General features: G+C 38.9%; 2 protein-coding genes across 3 annotated transcripts; both read left to right on the top strand.

Moving 5' to 3' along the window:
- The first annotated feature begins 5,795 nt into the window (after positions 1-5,795).
- Positions 5,796-9,127, top strand: LOC136699651 (elongation factor 1-alpha). Its single transcript, XM_066674548.1, has 8 exons — positions 5,796-5,939; positions 6,530-6,687; positions 7,145-7,324; positions 7,402-7,698; positions 7,783-7,933; positions 8,034-8,290; positions 8,391-8,625; positions 8,715-9,127. The coding sequence occupies exons 2-8, from the start codon at positions 6,544-6,546 to the stop codon at positions 8,837-8,839; spliced, it is 1,389 nt and encodes a 462-aa protein (XP_066530645.1). The 5' UTR covers positions 5,796-5,939; positions 6,530-6,543; the 3' UTR covers positions 8,840-9,127.
- Positions 9,128-9,351: 224 nt separating this feature from the next.
- On the top strand, positions 9,352-15,838 carry eef1a1l2 (eukaryotic translation elongation factor 1 alpha 1, like 2). Of its 2 annotated transcripts, none has more exons than XM_066675113.1 (8): positions 9,352-9,422; positions 10,430-10,585; positions 11,203-11,382; positions 11,456-11,752; positions 11,996-12,146; positions 12,260-12,516; positions 13,160-13,394; positions 15,452-15,837. In XM_066675113.1, exons 2-8 carry the CDS (start codon positions 10,442-10,444, stop codon positions 15,574-15,576), a joined length of 1,389 nt encoding a protein of 462 aa, XP_066531210.1. In that variant the 5' UTR covers positions 9,352-9,422; positions 10,430-10,441; the 3' UTR covers positions 15,577-15,837. The 2 variants fall into 2 exon arrangements, with proteins under 2 accessions (XP_066531210.1, XP_066531211.1); XM_066675114.1 differs by lacking the exon at positions 9,352-9,422 and adding an exon at positions 10,192-10,289 and having other exon boundaries at positions 15,452-15,838.
- Positions 15,839-16,239: the final 401 nt, after the last annotated feature.

Here is a 16,239-nt window from a genome sequence, read left to right as displayed (position 1 = left end):
AATATGTGAGAATGCTCAGTGGAAGCAGGAATGGACATATAAAAATAATTATTTTGTAGATAATAAACAACAGAAGAAAAACATTTTTATATATGATTGATGTAAAGTGTACTATAAAAACACATTTCAGAGAAACACAAGGCTTTGAGTATCTGTAAAATAAGCCCATGTTTTTTTCCCCTATAGTTTACATAGGCTACTATATTGGAGGATTTTGTCTGGAAGGATCCAGCGGACCAGAAACAGCAGAACTGTTATTAATGTAGAATGGTTTCATATGTATAAAAATAAATAATATATCATTTATCATATTATTAGGAAGATGATGCTGATTATAATAAAGTTTTTCACACACACAAACACATTTTAGTTGTAAAGAAAGAGACAGAGGGAATACAGCAGAGGGCGCTTGAAAATTAGAGCCGTCACAATACACAAAACCAGTTCCGATTAATTCGTGTTTACTCCCCTCGTCGTTTTGACAGTACACACTGTTCTTACGCTGTAATTTAAAATGTTTTGTACAAATAAATTAATTTTTTTTATAAACCTTCACGGCCTCTCAGAGTCAGACTACAGACGTCATCAACGCGATCACGTCATACCGGGAATGCCCCGGATATGAATTCACCGGGAAAAGCACGTGTTTCATCTGACATACATACATACATAAATAAATAAATAAATAAAGACAGTCTATAAAACACATTTATACACATACATTTATTTTTACAAATGCGAAAAACGTCAGTTTCAATTACAAATGTATCTATTTATAAAATGCCCAGCCCACTGATTAATGTAGGATTACTTAAGTTGTTTAAATTGTGCTTTTTTCTTTAATACTTTAAAATGTTTCTTCTTTAGCCAGGTCACTCCATGCAGTATTACTGAGTTAAAATACACTTTTGTGTATTTTTCCCTTCGATATTTTGTATGGATGGTTTTATGTAAAGTTCAATTATTTGTTATCAATTGAATTTAAGTAGATTTTTGATCATGGAAATAGTTAATCCATTTCAATCCTTGATTTTGTCATTATTTGGAATTTAGGATAGTTTGGCATTTTTAGAAGGTGAGAGACTATTTTACATAAGAGAATTTGTAAAGCAAAGGGTAAAGAATACCTTTTTACCACTTGAATCAGATCCATTTTGCATTCTCAGATTCTCAGACAGACGGGAACCCTGACCCTCAAACATCACACCTCACTGCATAATTGATTGTGTGATTTAATTTGCAAGTGTAAACACCCGGTTTCTATGTGATTGGGGAAAACCTCTGATTATGCTGTGCCCTTTAACATTATTATTATTTTCATTATTATTATTATTATTATTTGTTGGTTTGGGGTTAACATTTTGTATTTTTTCCATAGGATATATCTCTCATTTATTAACTGTCAAATCATCAAGGTTGCTATAGTTTTTACGGTTTTATCAGATTTTAAAGTTTTTATATCTCAGACAGACCTCCATATTTTCACTATCCTATTAAAAACATATATCTCCATTACTGACTTTAATTTTGTTATATGAAATTACTGTATTAGAATGGTGTTTTTATTTGGACAGTGACTGTATATTGTATAAATTCTATAAATATAATCTTACATAAATGAGGTAACTAAAATGTATGTTACATAAAAAAAAATTCTACATAATACAAAATGTCTGTTTGTATTTTTGAAAATAAATACTCATAAATGGAAAATGAACAGTTGTAATAAATATCGTTATATAAATTAATGCATTTTGTATGAGACCTAGAGAGAAATAAGGCTTTTCCTTTCATGACTGCATGACTCAACATTGAACGTCTGCCAGCCCTTGAAATGCATCCAGAGCTCTGGCACCTCCCCGAGCTCTGCCAAATATCTGAAGTAAAAAGCACAAGATAATCTGATAGAACTAACAAAAAGAAATTTTAATTTGATTTCACAAGCAACCTATGCTAACATTTTGACTTTGGCCAGGCTACAAGTTTAGAAAACAAAAACTATGTTGGAAGGCCTAGTTTTTAGTGTGGGTAAAACTATCTAGTAGGGGACAAAGGTTACAACAGCTTCAATGGATAAAGGTGGGGCCTGCTGAGTAATGTGAAAGCACATGTTTGTGAATGTGATGAAACCCTGTAGATATCTGCATGCTCGTTTATCTAAATTATCTAAGAAAAGAAAATCCATTTGAGGCTTTCTCTTTCAGCTCTGTGAAAAAAAAAAAACACAGAGAGAGAGAGAGTACCTCTTTGCAGAGAGTACAGTTCAGCACGGACTCCTCCTTTGCTTTGGCATATTCTTATCAGTCTCAGCCATATGACTACCTGCTTTTTTCACTCTTTCCTTATCCTGACTCACTGCCCCACATATTACATGAGACCATGGTATTGGTGCCTGCTAATAATTACAGAATGCCAAGGTACTGTATACCGTGAAATCTTTTAGGTGTACTTTTTTACACTATGTATGAGGCACTCATGGTGACCGCAGGGCTACTTTAGTATATAGATGACCTACATACTTTATTAATGAAGTAAACTAACAAAATAAACCTTCAACTCCAGCTGCAGGTCAAAACACAGGTTTCACATATGGACAGGGGGGAAATAGTAGTACTAGATTTTTTTTTCACATTTTTTTTTAGATCATGTGTATTGTAGAGAAATGTTGTGTAATTTCCAAAGCCTGTAATGCACTTATTTATTATTTATTAAAAACAATTATGAATTATGAAAATTGACCAGTAAACTAATATGTATTTTGAGTTTTCAATTATATAAAATTGCTTACAGTACCATGCCTGTGCCCTGGATGTGCCTCCTCATTGCAAATGTTTCTGTTCATTATATTTCATCTAAAAGCAATGATATAAACCACTGGATATAGATCTATCAAGTTTACACCATTGTAAACTATTATAATGAAACTTTGAAAAATCTGTTGAATTATCCTTTACATATTCCTTTTCTTTTGGAACATTACTAAATTATTATTGAATCTAAATATTCCTGCTCTTTTCCAATTATAAAAAAACATATTTTTTTCACTTTACATTTTCAGTTTTTTAGACATTTAAATCACTTGTTCAAATCTCATTAAACATAACTTTAGTAAATTTCAATCAGATTATTTGCCAAGAATTCTATTTGTAAAATGTGTGCTTTTTATTGTCATTGAACAATGTTGCATTAAATTTTATTTAATCCGTGACAGTAAACAAACACACACGCAAACAAACACTGGTTATTAGGAGCAATGAACAAACACACACACATCACACCAGTCAACCACTCTTTGCAACAAACAGTATTGTTCCTTCACATTTTCCTGCCAGTTGTGAGAAATCAAACCGGAAACTTTCTGTTCCTACATCTCACTAAACTTTAAACCATGTGTAATATTTCATTTTATTATATGATTAAATTGGTCAATTGGTTAATTTTACTATATAAATAATTGTGCTATAAAACTCTGAATCGCTTAACATCAAACAAATAAAACTTCTAATATATTTGTGAAAAATGACTAATTTTACTTTGTATATTTGATTGTTATATAATTGAGCATATTGTCCTTAACCATATGGAGCCATGCTTAATGTGCTTTGTGTTCATATTGCTCTTTCACTGCTCAAAGTGTCTCTCTCTGTCTCAAACACACACAAACATACAAACATACTCACACATGCCACAACTCTAAATCAATGTCTTTCATACTATAGATTTTATAAGGTAATGGGTTATTACTTGGGTTATTACTATGGGAACAGTGGTGTTTAACATACATTTTTAAAATTGGGTTTTCCCATTCAGGTTTGGGCTGTGCTGTGTGCTGAATGCCTAATTATACATTCAGGATCTGGTTCTTCAGGTTGGGTGACGAGTACCTCCTTTAACAGTATTCAAATGAAGATTTCACTAAATATAATATTTAATGTACTAAAACACTTTCCTCATTTATTTACCAACATTTACCTATTATAAGAAATATATTTAAGATTTTGTAAACATGTTTTAGCTACTAAAATAAGTATATTGGATTTTTTGTTAAAGAATATTTTAGACTTGAAATGACATCAATGTTAAAATCCTGCATTTATTACATGCATGTATTTTAGGCTGGTAAACTTCAGAGATTATACTACCATGGTGTGATTATATAAATCTTTGTCCAAAATAATAATTATATAATAATATATTATCTTTTATTGCCTAGCAACGACAATGTCCTTTCCTCTCTGCTTATGTAGGGATATGCAGGCAACTACATTTGCTGTCTGTATCTGAGTCTACAGCGCTTGCATGTGTTGCACCACTCACTACTGTTTGACTGAAAGTAGCAGGTGCTGGCCAAGCATCTGTTACCTGAAGTGAGAGAGGAAAAGGGAGTTGAGAGGAGTAAGAGGGATGCCAGCTGCTTGAAATAGGCTCTTATATCAGTGATGGAGGCCCCAAAGCTCCCTAATCTAATATTGTTACTTACTACCAAAAATACTAAATGTGGAGTGTTGAACCACAAACAAAGAAACTAACTGAATTGAGTTCCCTGATCAAGTTCAACCTCCCCCACTGCCCTTTTTGCTAGTTAAATCTGAATGTGAATAGGTTGACAATTGGGTGAGGATCTATTGATGACAACTGTGTTTCATCACCTACTATCTGCAAAGTTTTCTAATGTAAATTGTCTTCAGTTTTTAAATGCAGTGAATGAGAACAAAAGGGTCTGAAAGCACTTTTTCTGACAAACCACTCACAGAAGGACTGCAATTATTTTTTCTTTATGCTAACCTCCAGGAATAGTTTAATGTACATTTACAGATAAATTCAATAAATACAACCAGCCTCCATATCGTCTTAGTAAAGCTTATATTTAAAAATATATGAGTGCATCTAGATTTGTGCATGTTAAATTGCCCAAAAACATTCCACTGTTCTTTGGAAACATAATGACACAAAAATAGTTATGGCATTATTCATAAGAACACAACACCTCCAGAGTCACACAAAAACAGAAAGAAAGATTACAAATATATGTTCATTTGTTTTCTGTTTGTTACTCATGGTTCTTATACCCACAACAGTAAATTAATCTGATTCTTCAAAGCACCATTTGCAAAAGCATAGTTTATCAGTACACTAGTAGGTTTTTTGTATCTTAAAGGGATGCATTTATTTATATATCAGTTCGTCTTTAAATCCTCTTATCGTTTTTTTGTGAACTACTAAATCATCCTGGATATTTTTGAAAATAACATTAAAATAATTCTTGGACAGACCTTTAGAGCGCCGAAAATAAGGTGGATAGACTAAAGATCAGAGGCAGTTCATCTATAAAGCTCTGAAATAAAGCAAGAGCGCCGTAAATATCTGTGTCTTATATAGGGGGATGGAAGCTAAAGAATAAAACTAAAGATCAGAGTCACCATGAGATACAATCTGATATTAGACATTTTATAATAAATGCCTAACATACGACGGTCCAGGTGTAGATAGTTTTCCTCGCTTTAATCAAAGAGAATTACGAAACTGGCAGTAGTTCTCATAAATGTTTTGATCGTCTTCATAAACTCTGATGCTCAGCTTACTCGGCCTCTAGCCCCATATTCACCGCTGAGTGTGATGCTGACCTAACCGTGTAAAATGTGTTTCAGAACTTGACTTTCCTTAACACACAGACACACAGACAGAGAGAGAGAGAGAGAGAGAGAGAGAGAGAGAGAGAGAGAGATGACGTCATTGTGACGAGGCGGGGATTTTGCTGTGAATTGAGTGTGATTTGCGGCTGTGTGAGTAGGGGGAGTGGAGAACAGGAAGCGGGGGGTTGAAGCGAAGCCAGGCCGCCACCTCCCAGCATATAAAATCCGCAACACAGGCATTTTTCTTCCTCTTTCTGTTACCTGGCTAAAGGGGAGCAGCTGCTGCGGAGTTATCTCTGAAATTTGGTTAGTAGCGGTTTTTTCAATTGACTTTCCCCCTTTCCTTCGTTTATATCTATTCTGTCTTTTAGGTTGTTTTAAAAAATAATTTTACATATTTTGTGATTTTTGGAATTGTGTGGTTGTACTAAAATACCTCGGTGAAACTACCGAAAAAAACCATGCTCTGTTGTATAAAATAACGTTTGAAATGGCGCTTATTTTAAGATTGAGTTTCTTTAAGTTTTTTTTCTTTGGTGTTGTATCTTGTTAATGTGGAGAGCAGAGAGCTAAGAAAGAACAAAGGCGCCAAGTGTGTGGGGCCCGACTAAAGATGTTCAGAGCCTCAGCCTCTAAACAACTGCTCCTAACGCTGCATCAAGCAGATGTCTGGGTTTGAGATGGATTCATTTCAGACACTTTGGCGATTTGCTGTAACTTAATCTTACGTGGCCCTAAAACACGTGTCGCTTCTTTGGCTGGTAGCCGGCCCGTGGTCTAGGCCTAACCGGCGAGAAGTTAAAAAAAAAACTTGGCTACTGAGAAGACAACGGGATATTTACGTTAAATAACCATTGACTGGCTGGGTTAACATCTAAAATGTCTGTTTTGAACAGAAACTTAAGCAATCATGGGAAAGGAAAAGACCCACATTAACATCGTGGTTATCGGCCACGTCGACTCTGGGAAGTCCACGACCACCGGACATCTGATCTACAAATGCGGAGGAATCGACAAGCGAACCATCGAGAAGTTCGAGAAGGAAGCCGCTGAGGTGAGCGCTTTATGCAACTTTTATAATTCACTATCTAAATTCGTAACGTACTCCTGACTCATTAGAGCCAAGATGGCGGCCGAGGCACGCGTTTAGGGCCTGTACCGGCAGCTGGGTGTGGAGGGGGGGGGGCGGGGCTCCCCCACACAAAGCTAATGGCGCTTTTAATGAATTCCTGTACCATAGGTTTTCAGTGAAGAATCTGTACTATGGATTTTAGTTACTTATTGGTTTTAATTTCCCTAGTTTTCAGCCATGTGTTTAAAGCAATGTTCGAACTAGACCAGTAATCTTCAGAAAGGATTTTCTTTTTTAACAAGCCAAGCATGGTGGATTACCCTTTAGTAGCTTTGAAATGCAAAGGGATTACTGATAAATGTATACAGTGTGGTTCCAACTCAAATTTTTTTTGTTTTCTTTCCCCCTTCCTTCTGGCCTAACCCTGTTCTCTCTTCAGATGGGCAAGGGCTCCTTCAAGTATGCCTGGGTGCTGGACAAACTGAAGGCTGAGCGTGAGCGTGGTATCACCATTGACATTGCTCTCTGGAAATTTGAGACCAGCAAGTACTACATCACCATCATTGATGCCCCTGGACACAGAGACTTCATCAAGAACATGATCACTGGTACCTCACAGGTAAAACCTTTGATTGCTGGTTTGATTTTAAAATGTATATGGTTTGTATTGCTTTTATTAATTGATCTTCTTTACAGGCTGACTGTGCTGTACTGATTGTTGCTGGTGGTGTTGGTGAGTTTGAGGCTGGTATCTCTAAGAACGGACAGACCCGTGAGCACGCCCTCCTGGCTTTCACCCTGGGAGTGAAGCAGCTTATCGTTGGAGTCAACAAGATGGATTCCACCGAGCCCCCATACAGCCAGGCTCGTTTTGAGGAGATCACAAAGGAAGTCAGTGCTTACATCAAGAAGATTGGCTACAACCCTGCCACTGTTGCTTTTGTGCCCATTTCTGGGTGGCACGGAGACAACATGTTGGAGCCCAGCTCTAACGTAAGTTTTATTGCTTGCTGTTATTTGAAACAAAATCCTTACATGCTCCATTGGTACTTGGCTAATCTTTGCTCCAAATTCTAGATGGGCTGGTTCAAGGGATGGAAGATTGAGCGTAAGGAAGGTAATGCTAGCGGTACTACTCTTCTGGAAGCCCTGGATGCCATCCTGCCTCCTTCCCGACCAACTGACAAGCCCCTCCGTCTGCCCCTGCAGGACGTCTACAAGATTGGAGGTATGTTTCCTATTCATATGCTGTTGTTGCTCTTTAAAGCTTACAAAGTAGTGCTAATCATTGAGCAAAATATACAAATACTAATCCATCCCTCTCTCAGGTATTGGAACTGTCCCTGTTGGCCGTGTGGAGACTGGTGTCCTCAAGCCTGGCATGGTTGTGACCTTCGCCCCTGTTAATGTGACCACTGAGGTCAAGTCTGTTGAGATGCACCATGAGTCTCTTCCAGAGGCTACACCTGGTGACAATGTTGGTTTCAACGTGAAGAACGTGTCTGTGAAGGACATCCGTCGTGGTAATGTGGCTGGAGACAGCAAGAATGACCCACCAATGGAGGCTGGCAGCTTCAATGCTCAGGTACAATGGCAGTCACACCTTAAGCTACCCTGTTTAAAGTGGTTATATCAACAAATCCAGACAACCAGACATTCAGGTAATAACTTGTTGTGTTTTGTAGGTCATCATCCTGAACCACCCTGGCCAGATCTCTCAGGGCTATGCACCTGTGCTGGATTGCCACACAGCTCACATTGCCTGCAAGTTTGCTGAGCTCAAGGAGAAGATCGACCGTCGTTCTGGTAAGAAGCTTGAGGACAACCCCAAGAACCTCAAGTCTGGAGATGCTGCCATTGTTGAAATGATCCCTGGCAAGCCCATGTGTGTGGAGAGCTTCTCAACATACCCTCCTCTTGGTAAGTCTCATGAGTATGCTTAATCAACTTAAGGTTTATGGAGCAGAAATGAGCCATAACTTAACCTGTACACAATTTTTCCTTTTCAGGTCGGTTTGCTGTGCGTGACATGAGGCAGACCGTTGCTGTTGGTGTCATCAAGAGTGTTGAGAAGAAGGCTGCTGGTGCTGGCAAGGTCACAAAGTCTGCACAGAAGGCTGCCAAAACCAAGTGAATCCTCCTCATTCCGGCTGTTCCAAAGGGTGTGGGGTGTTCTGCCCTGACTCCTGGAATTTTTCTAAACCTGGGCACTCTTCTCAAGGACTGGTTAATGCTGATTAAAACCCATCGGAAAAATTTTCGCAGGAAAGGAAATCCAGTATTGGATAACTGTTGTGGCTTCATTGACAGTGCCTATTTCAGTTGTTAATTTCAGTTAAATGGTTTAGAACTTGCACCTGTTGCCACAGATAAATTGGAAGGAAGCTGCTGAGTAACTAATAAAGGTATTAAAAATTGCAAACCTTGTGTATTGTCCATTTAATTTGCAAATGAGGTTCATAAGGTTACTGACTCAAATGTTTCAACAGCTGCATGTTAAGTTCTTTACGGCTGGGTGGTCTTATCAATGGCAGATGGTGATGGTTTATCATCCAATCACAACAGTAGTGCACCATGTAGCTACCAATGGTCCCCCTCTATGGTTTCACCGGGGGCAATCATGCCCACCCCCTTTATTCGAATCTCTATAAATATGGACGGTGGGCAAGACTCGTTCCTTTTCTCTGGCTACACTGGGGGACCTCTGGAGCTCTTTGGTAAGTTTCAAGAGAACAGGTTTACTGCTCTAGCCATAAATGGTAGTTTTAAACATGGTGTGGACAACTAAAGCACGCATATTACTCAAGAATTTGGCGCTAATATTGACATTTTCATATTTAGAAGTGGTGTTCCTTTCCAATTTTTTTAAATTTAATATCAAGTTTGTATTACCGTCCACTTGTCGTTGCGAAACGGTAATAAACCTCAAAGTTGCTGGCAGCGCTGAAACAACATGGCCGGTGAGCGGCTCCGGTGTCTTAACATGGACGACGAGAGGATCCAGAGGAATCGACTCAGCTCCACGGAGCTTTTCTCACAGGTTCTGTGGGCACTGAAATGCGTCATTCTAACACGGGTAGTCGACTTATCACTTCAGGAAAAAGTAGAATGGAAAGTTTGTCACAGGAAATGGCTTAGGAGAGTTGGCGAACCAGCCAGAATGAGTTAGCAAGAGAGGGCAGTGTATACGGCCCATTATAAACGGTTAATTTAACTTTATATAAAGGTCAATTGTGTAAATGTAACCTGACAAGTTGAGCTTTATGAATCAATTTGAAGCTACAACAGCAGTTTAAACGAATTATGGCATAAAATATAAGATAACACAAAGAAACAATGTTTTAATTTTGTTGTTAACGCCTAGACGTTAACGTCTTTGTTTACAACAGTGATGTTTACTGGTGTTTGTATTTCTGCCGAATTCGTTTGTCTTGTAGATTTAAGATTATTTTGTGGAATCGACACCAGTCACTTGGAATCGTGTTCGTAGTTGACTCACAACGTCTGAATTACACCAGAGCGCGGAGTGATCATGGAGGGAGGGAGTGATCATGGAAAGCCGAGGGGGAGTCGAGTGACTCATGGTCCGCATTTTAGTGCCTACACTCACTAAGAACCTTCTGGTTGAAATTAGCTGCTGTCTTCTATATCACTTAATTTTAGTTATGACCCATGCTCATCAGTACAATAACGTATTTAATCGCAATGAATGTTTCCTCCACAGTAAATCGACGCTATGGGTAAGGAAAAAACACACATCAACATCGTGGTTATTGGCCATGTCGACTCCGGCAAATCCACTACCACTGGACACCTGATCTATAAATGTGGAGGCATCGACAAGAGAACCATTGAGAAGTTTGAGAAAGAAGCAGCGGAGGTATGGTTGCCTTCACACACTCTGCTGCTATTAATAACCTCAGAAACATGTGAAAGGCACGCTGCTGGAATTAACTGAGCGCCACACTTTCGCTCCCCGTATGCGCTTACACTGAAATTGGGGCGACACCTGCTGTTTAGTCCAACGTAGTGTAAGGATCCCATGTCCTATACATTTCTGGAAATGTATTTCCTCCTGAGGCCCACGCAAGGTTTTGTGTGTATTAACATAACAGAAATGACTGCAGTTCATATTAAATTGAAGTTTTTCAACCTCTCTAATATAACATTAAAATTAATCAATTATCGGTATCTATTTGCTACAAAGCTTAAAATATATTAAAAAGCCATGTTCTCATTAGATTGTATTGGTAGCTCATTTGAAAAACTCTTTATTATGAATATAAATACATCTATGTAGTTGTCCATGATATGGGTTCTAAAATTATAGTTATTTTGGTCAAGAAAAATGACATTTTGCCTTTAAGGGATTTTCTTGTCATTAGGATACTTATGTGGAGACGTTCAGAAGCCATTCTCACATTTTGTAATACTTGTGTTTTTATGAATGTATAAGGGTTACATCAAATTAATTTAAATGTGTTTCTCTGCAACAAGATGGGCAAGGGCTCCTTCAAGTATGCCTGGGTGCTGGACAAACTGAAGGCTGAGCGTGAGCGTGGTATCACTATTGACATTTCTCTCTGGAAATTTGAGACCAGCAAGTACTACATCACCATCATTGATGCCCCTGGACACAGAGACTTCATCAAGAACATGATCACTGGCACTTCACAGGTAAATTTTGATTGCTGGTTTGATCTAAAATGCTGACTTAATTTTATTAAATTATATTGATCTTCCTTTACAGGCTGACTGTGCTGTACTGATTGTGGCTGCTGGTGTTGGTGAGTTTGAGGCTGGTATCTCTAAGAACGGACAGACCCGTGAGCACGCCCTCCTGGCTTTCACCCTGGGAGTGAAGCAGCTTATCGTTGGAGTCAACAAGATGGATTCCACAGAGCCCCCATACAGCCAGAAGCGTTTTGAGGAGATCACAAAGGAAGTCAGTGCTTACATCAAGAAGATTGGCTACAACCCTGCCACTGTTGCTTTTGTGCCCATTTCAGGGTGGCACGGAGACAACATGTTGGAGCCCAGCACAAATGTGAGAACCTGACTATATACTAGTTGTTTCGTAATCAAGTTGGTCAATTAAACCACAGGCTTAGAGCTCAGTTATTTATTTTAAGAGTTATTATACAACATTTACTATGATATTGTAATATCTAATTTGTAATATGCTAATCATATTTACACTATGTAGTTACAAGCATACAGAATTGAGGTTTGGGTCATTGCATGTGTACAGCAACATTACAGAATGAAAACTATGTTCCCCCCTTTATAGATGAGCTGGTTCAAGGGCTGGAAGGTTGAGCGTAAGGAGGGTGGCTGCACTGGTACAACTCTCTTGGAAGCCCTGGACTCCATCCTTCCACCTTCTCGCCCCACTGATAAACCCCTGCGTCTGCCCCTTCAGGATGTCTACAAGATTGGAGGTAAAAATATCTTGCTTTCAATCTTCATTTTCCATTAATTGACACATTGCTCCATTTTTATTTAGCAATAAGACAAACATTACATTTCAGATTTTTTTTTGTATGTGTCTCAGGTATTGGAACTGTCCCCGTGGGCCGTGTGGAGACTGGTGTCCTCAAGCCTGGCATGGTTGTGACCTTCGCCCCTGTTAATGTGACCACTGAGGTCAAGTCTGTGGAGATGCACCACGAGTCTCTTGCAGAAGCTGTTCCCGGTGACAATGTTGGCTTCAATATAAAGAACGTGTCAGTAAAGGAAATCCGCCGTGGTAACGTGGCTGGAGATAGCAAGAATGACCCACCAATGGAGGCTGGCAACTTCACTGCTCAGGTAAGGCATAGGGGAATTTCTTTATATTGTCAGATTGTTCACAGGTTTTTTTTAAAAGTAATGTGCACAATCATATTCATTTTAGACAAATGTGACTTTAAGAGGGGAAAGGACATTTAAAGAAGGCAACATAAAATAGAGATACTTATGTACATTTATATATCTTTAGTTGGGCAGCACGTTGAAGCAACATATAATGTGGCTGTCACCCAGCTGCAAGGTCCTGGGGTTGTGGGCTCGAGCCCCACTCTGCGTGACTGGCTATGAAGAGCTTGTTTTCTCAGTGTCTGCGTTGTTTTCCTCTGGGTGCTCTGGTTTCCTCCCATGGTCTAACACACATTGATTGGTGAATTAGCTACTCAAATGTCTATACGTGTGACTGTCTGAGTCTGTGTTGCCCTGCACTGGACTTGTACCCCCTCCAGGGTGTGTTCCTGCCTTGCACCCAGTGATTCCGGGTAGGCTCTGGACCAGTGAATGAATAGCTATTACCTGCTGGTGTATATTGTTTGTGGCAACAGACACAAATTTATGAGAAATGCAGACAAATCTAATGGTAATTTTGTAAGAGTAAAAATGACAAAATATTTTCACTTTCCTGGGTTTTAAATTAACACTGAATATGCTTTACATTGTTCTGTAGGTCATCATCCTGAACCACCCTGGCCAGATCTCTCAGGGCTATGCACCTGTGCTGGATTGCCACACAGCTCACATTGCCTGCAAGTTTGCTGAGCTCAAGGAGAAGATCGACCGTCGTTCTGGTAAGAAGCTTGAGGACAACCCCAAGAACCTCAAGTCTGGAGATGCTGCCATTATCCTTATGATCCCTGGGAAGCCCATGTGTGTGGAGAGCTTTGCACAGTACCCACCTCTGGGTGAGTATACCAGATTGAACTGGTCTGCCACAATATCTCATATCTCACTATAAACATTCAGTCACTGTCTGTAACCAGTGTCAGTTAAGGGAATGCAGTGGGTCCAGAGCCTACACAGTCCTTCACAGGGCAACACACACACACACACACTTTTGAGTTGTTAGTCCACCTAAGAACATGTGTTTTTTGACCATGGGAGGAAACCAGAGCACCCAGAGGAAACCCAGAGTGACACAGGGAGAACACACAGTCATCCGGAGCGGGACATGAACCAACAACCCTACGATCCCGGATCTGTGTGACTGCAACACTACCTGCTGCGCCACAATCTTTATTACTTTTCAACACTCTGGTTCACTTGTTCCACCAGTATATAACTAACAATTTTTATACATTATCACCTTTATAGTTTTTGAAGAGTGCAAATCACATGCAATGATTAATCAAACTGCTTTGAAGTCCCTAAATGAACAGGTTTTAAACTCCATAAAACGCCAACCATGTTTCATGTCAACCATGAGATATCTACAGTGCATTCAGAATTTATTTTTGAATTTTAATTTATGTTACAGCCTTATTCCATAATGGATTAAATTAATTTTCCTCTCATAATTCTACACACAATAACCTATAATGACAAATTGAAAAAAAGTTTGTTTGGAATTTTTTAAAATTTTTTCAAATTTATTAAAAAATATATAAAAATTAAAAATACCACATATACATATCACTAAGTATTCACAGCATTTGCTCAATTGTTGGTAGGGCAGCAATTACAGCCTCAATTATTCTTGTGTATGAAGCTTGGCACACATATTTTTGGGCAGATTCTCCCATTCTTATTTGCAGAACCTCTCAAGCTCAATATGGTTGGATGGGGAACATCGGTTCACATCGGTTCACGGTCATTTTCAGATCTCTCCAGAGATATCTGGAGTCTGGGCTCTGGCTGCGTCACTCAAGAACATTCACAAAGGTGTCCCAAAGCAACTCCTCTGTATCATCTTGGCTGTGTACTTAGGGTTGTTGTCTTCTTGTAAGTTGAACCTTTGCCCCAGGCTGAAGTCCAGTGCGTTCAGGAGAAGATTTTCTCAGAGGTTGTCTCTGTACATTGCTGCATTCATCATTCCCTCTACCCTGACTAGTCTACCAGTTCCTGCTGCCAAAATACATCCCCACAGCATGATGCTGCCACCACCATCCTTCACTCTAGGGATGATATTGGCCAGGTGATGAGTGGTACCTGGTTTCCTCCAGACATGACACTGCATTCAGACCAAAGCCTTCAATCTTTTTTCATCAGGCCAGAGTTTTGTTTCTCATTATCTGAGACTCCTTCAGTTGCATTTTGGCAAACTTAAAGTGGGCTGTCATGTGTCTTTTAGTGAGGAGTTGCTTCCATCTAGCCACTCTACCATACAAGGCTGATTGATGGAGTGCTGCAGAAATGATTGTCCTTCTGGAAGGTTCTCCTCTTTCCACAGAGTAACCCTGAAGCTCTGCCAGTGTGACCCTCGAGTTCTTGGTCACCTCTTTGATTAAGGCCCCTCTACCTCAGTCACTCAGATTGGCCAGCTCTAGGAAGAGTCCTGCTAGTTCCAAAATTCTTCCACAGATGATGGATGCCACTGTGCTCATTAGTATCTTCACTGCTGCAGAAATGTTTCTGTACCCTTCCTCAGATTTGTGCCTTAATACAATCCTGTCTCTGAGGTCTATTGACAGTTCCTTGGACTTTATGGCATGGTTTGTGCTCTGACATGTACTGTCAACTAGGACCTTATATAAACAGGTTTGTGCCTTTCCAAATCATGTCCTATCAACAGGATTTATCACAGATGGACTCCAGTCAAAGTTGTAGAAACAACTTATGGATGATCAGCGGAAACAGGATGCACCTGAGCTCAATTTTGAGTGTCATTCTAAAGGCTGTGAAAACCTCTGTAGAATTTTTAACTTTTGCAAAACTTCCAAACAATCTTTTTTCACTTTGTAATTATCGAGTGTGTAGTAAGTGTCCAGTGCCTTAACATCTTTTTTTTCCGTTTCTGTTTCAGGTCGTTTTGCTGTGCGTGACATGAGGCAGACTGTTGCTGTCGGTGTCATTAAGGCTGTTGACAAGAAAGCCTCCTCTGGCGGCAAGGTGACTAAGTCTGCTCAGAAGGCTGCCAAAGGCAAATGAACCCCCCCATCAAGCACACAGCAAGGCATGCTCACAGCATCCAGTTCTGCAATTTCACAGAGCCTGAACTTACTACTTAAAGACTGGTTAATGCTTGTCAAAACGCATCGTAAATGCTTCCGCAGGAAAGGAGGAAATTGTCTTTTTCTAAGCACATTAGGAGAAAACAATTGCAAAAATAAAAATTATTATTAACCACAAATGACGGTTGTTAGTATTTCTTTCTTATTTCCAAACCCCTGATTATGTTTGTTTCATAGCGTCAAAACATACATGTTTTATAAAATACACATTTTAAACCATTTCTTTTAAGAAATGGTGAATTTTAAATTGTAAACCTGTAAAATTTTATTGTTAAATTAAAGCTTCCATTTTCCTCTTTAGTAAGATATGACTTGATATATTATTATCAATTAATATTATTCAAAGTGTGAAGTCTAATTTAAGGGTGTGATATTTTGTAGGATTTTTAAACTTGTCAACAAAAAAACTCTATATTTTCTTAAATTTAAATGTGATTTTTCCTGACTGCCAGTAATATATTCTGAAAAAGAAAATAAGTTGTTCTTCTGAATAAAGAAGTAATTATTATTGCTATGTCATGTATAAGAGGCTGATATTTGGGAAGTTTGTTATTTTTTTCTGGAAGTACTGGTTTGATTC

Source organism: Hoplias malabaricus, chromosome 6 (genome assembly GCF_029633855.1).
Source record: "Hoplias malabaricus isolate fHopMal1 chromosome 6, fHopMal1.hap1, whole genome shotgun sequence".
NCBI lineage: Eukaryota > Metazoa > Chordata > Actinopteri > Characiformes > Erythrinidae > Hoplias > Hoplias malabaricus.
This window is presented reverse-complemented; position numbering and strand designations above follow the sequence as displayed.

What these genes read in the sequence shown, in the direction of transcription:
- eef1a1l2 (XM_066675114.1), top strand. Translation starts at nt 10,442, where the DNA reads ATGGGTAAGGAAAAAACACACATCAACATCGTGGTTATTGGCCATGTC. An exon ending in TGTTGGAGCCCAGCACAAAT is followed by an intron (nt 11,753 to 11,995) that starts GTGAGAACCTGA and finishes CCCCCTTTATAG; the next exon opens with ATGAGCTGGTTCAAGGGCTG. An exon ending in GGATGTCTACAAGATTGGAG is followed by an intron (nt 12,147 to 12,259) that starts GTAAAAATATCT and finishes TATGTGTCTCAG; the next exon opens with GTATTGGAACTGTCCCCGTG.
- LOC136699651 (XM_066674548.1), top strand. Translation starts at nt 6,544, where the DNA reads ATGGGAAAGGAAAAGACCCACATTAACATCGTGGTTATCGGCCACGTC. An exon ending in TCGAGAAGGAAGCCGCTGAG is followed by an intron (nt 6,688 to 7,144) that starts GTGAGCGCTTTA and finishes TTCTCTCTTCAG; the next exon opens with ATGGGCAAGGGCTCCTTCAA. An exon ending in CTCAACATACCCTCCTCTTG is followed by an intron (nt 8,626 to 8,714) that starts GTAAGTCTCATG and finishes TTTCCTTTTCAG; the next exon opens with GTCGGTTTGCTGTGCGTGAC.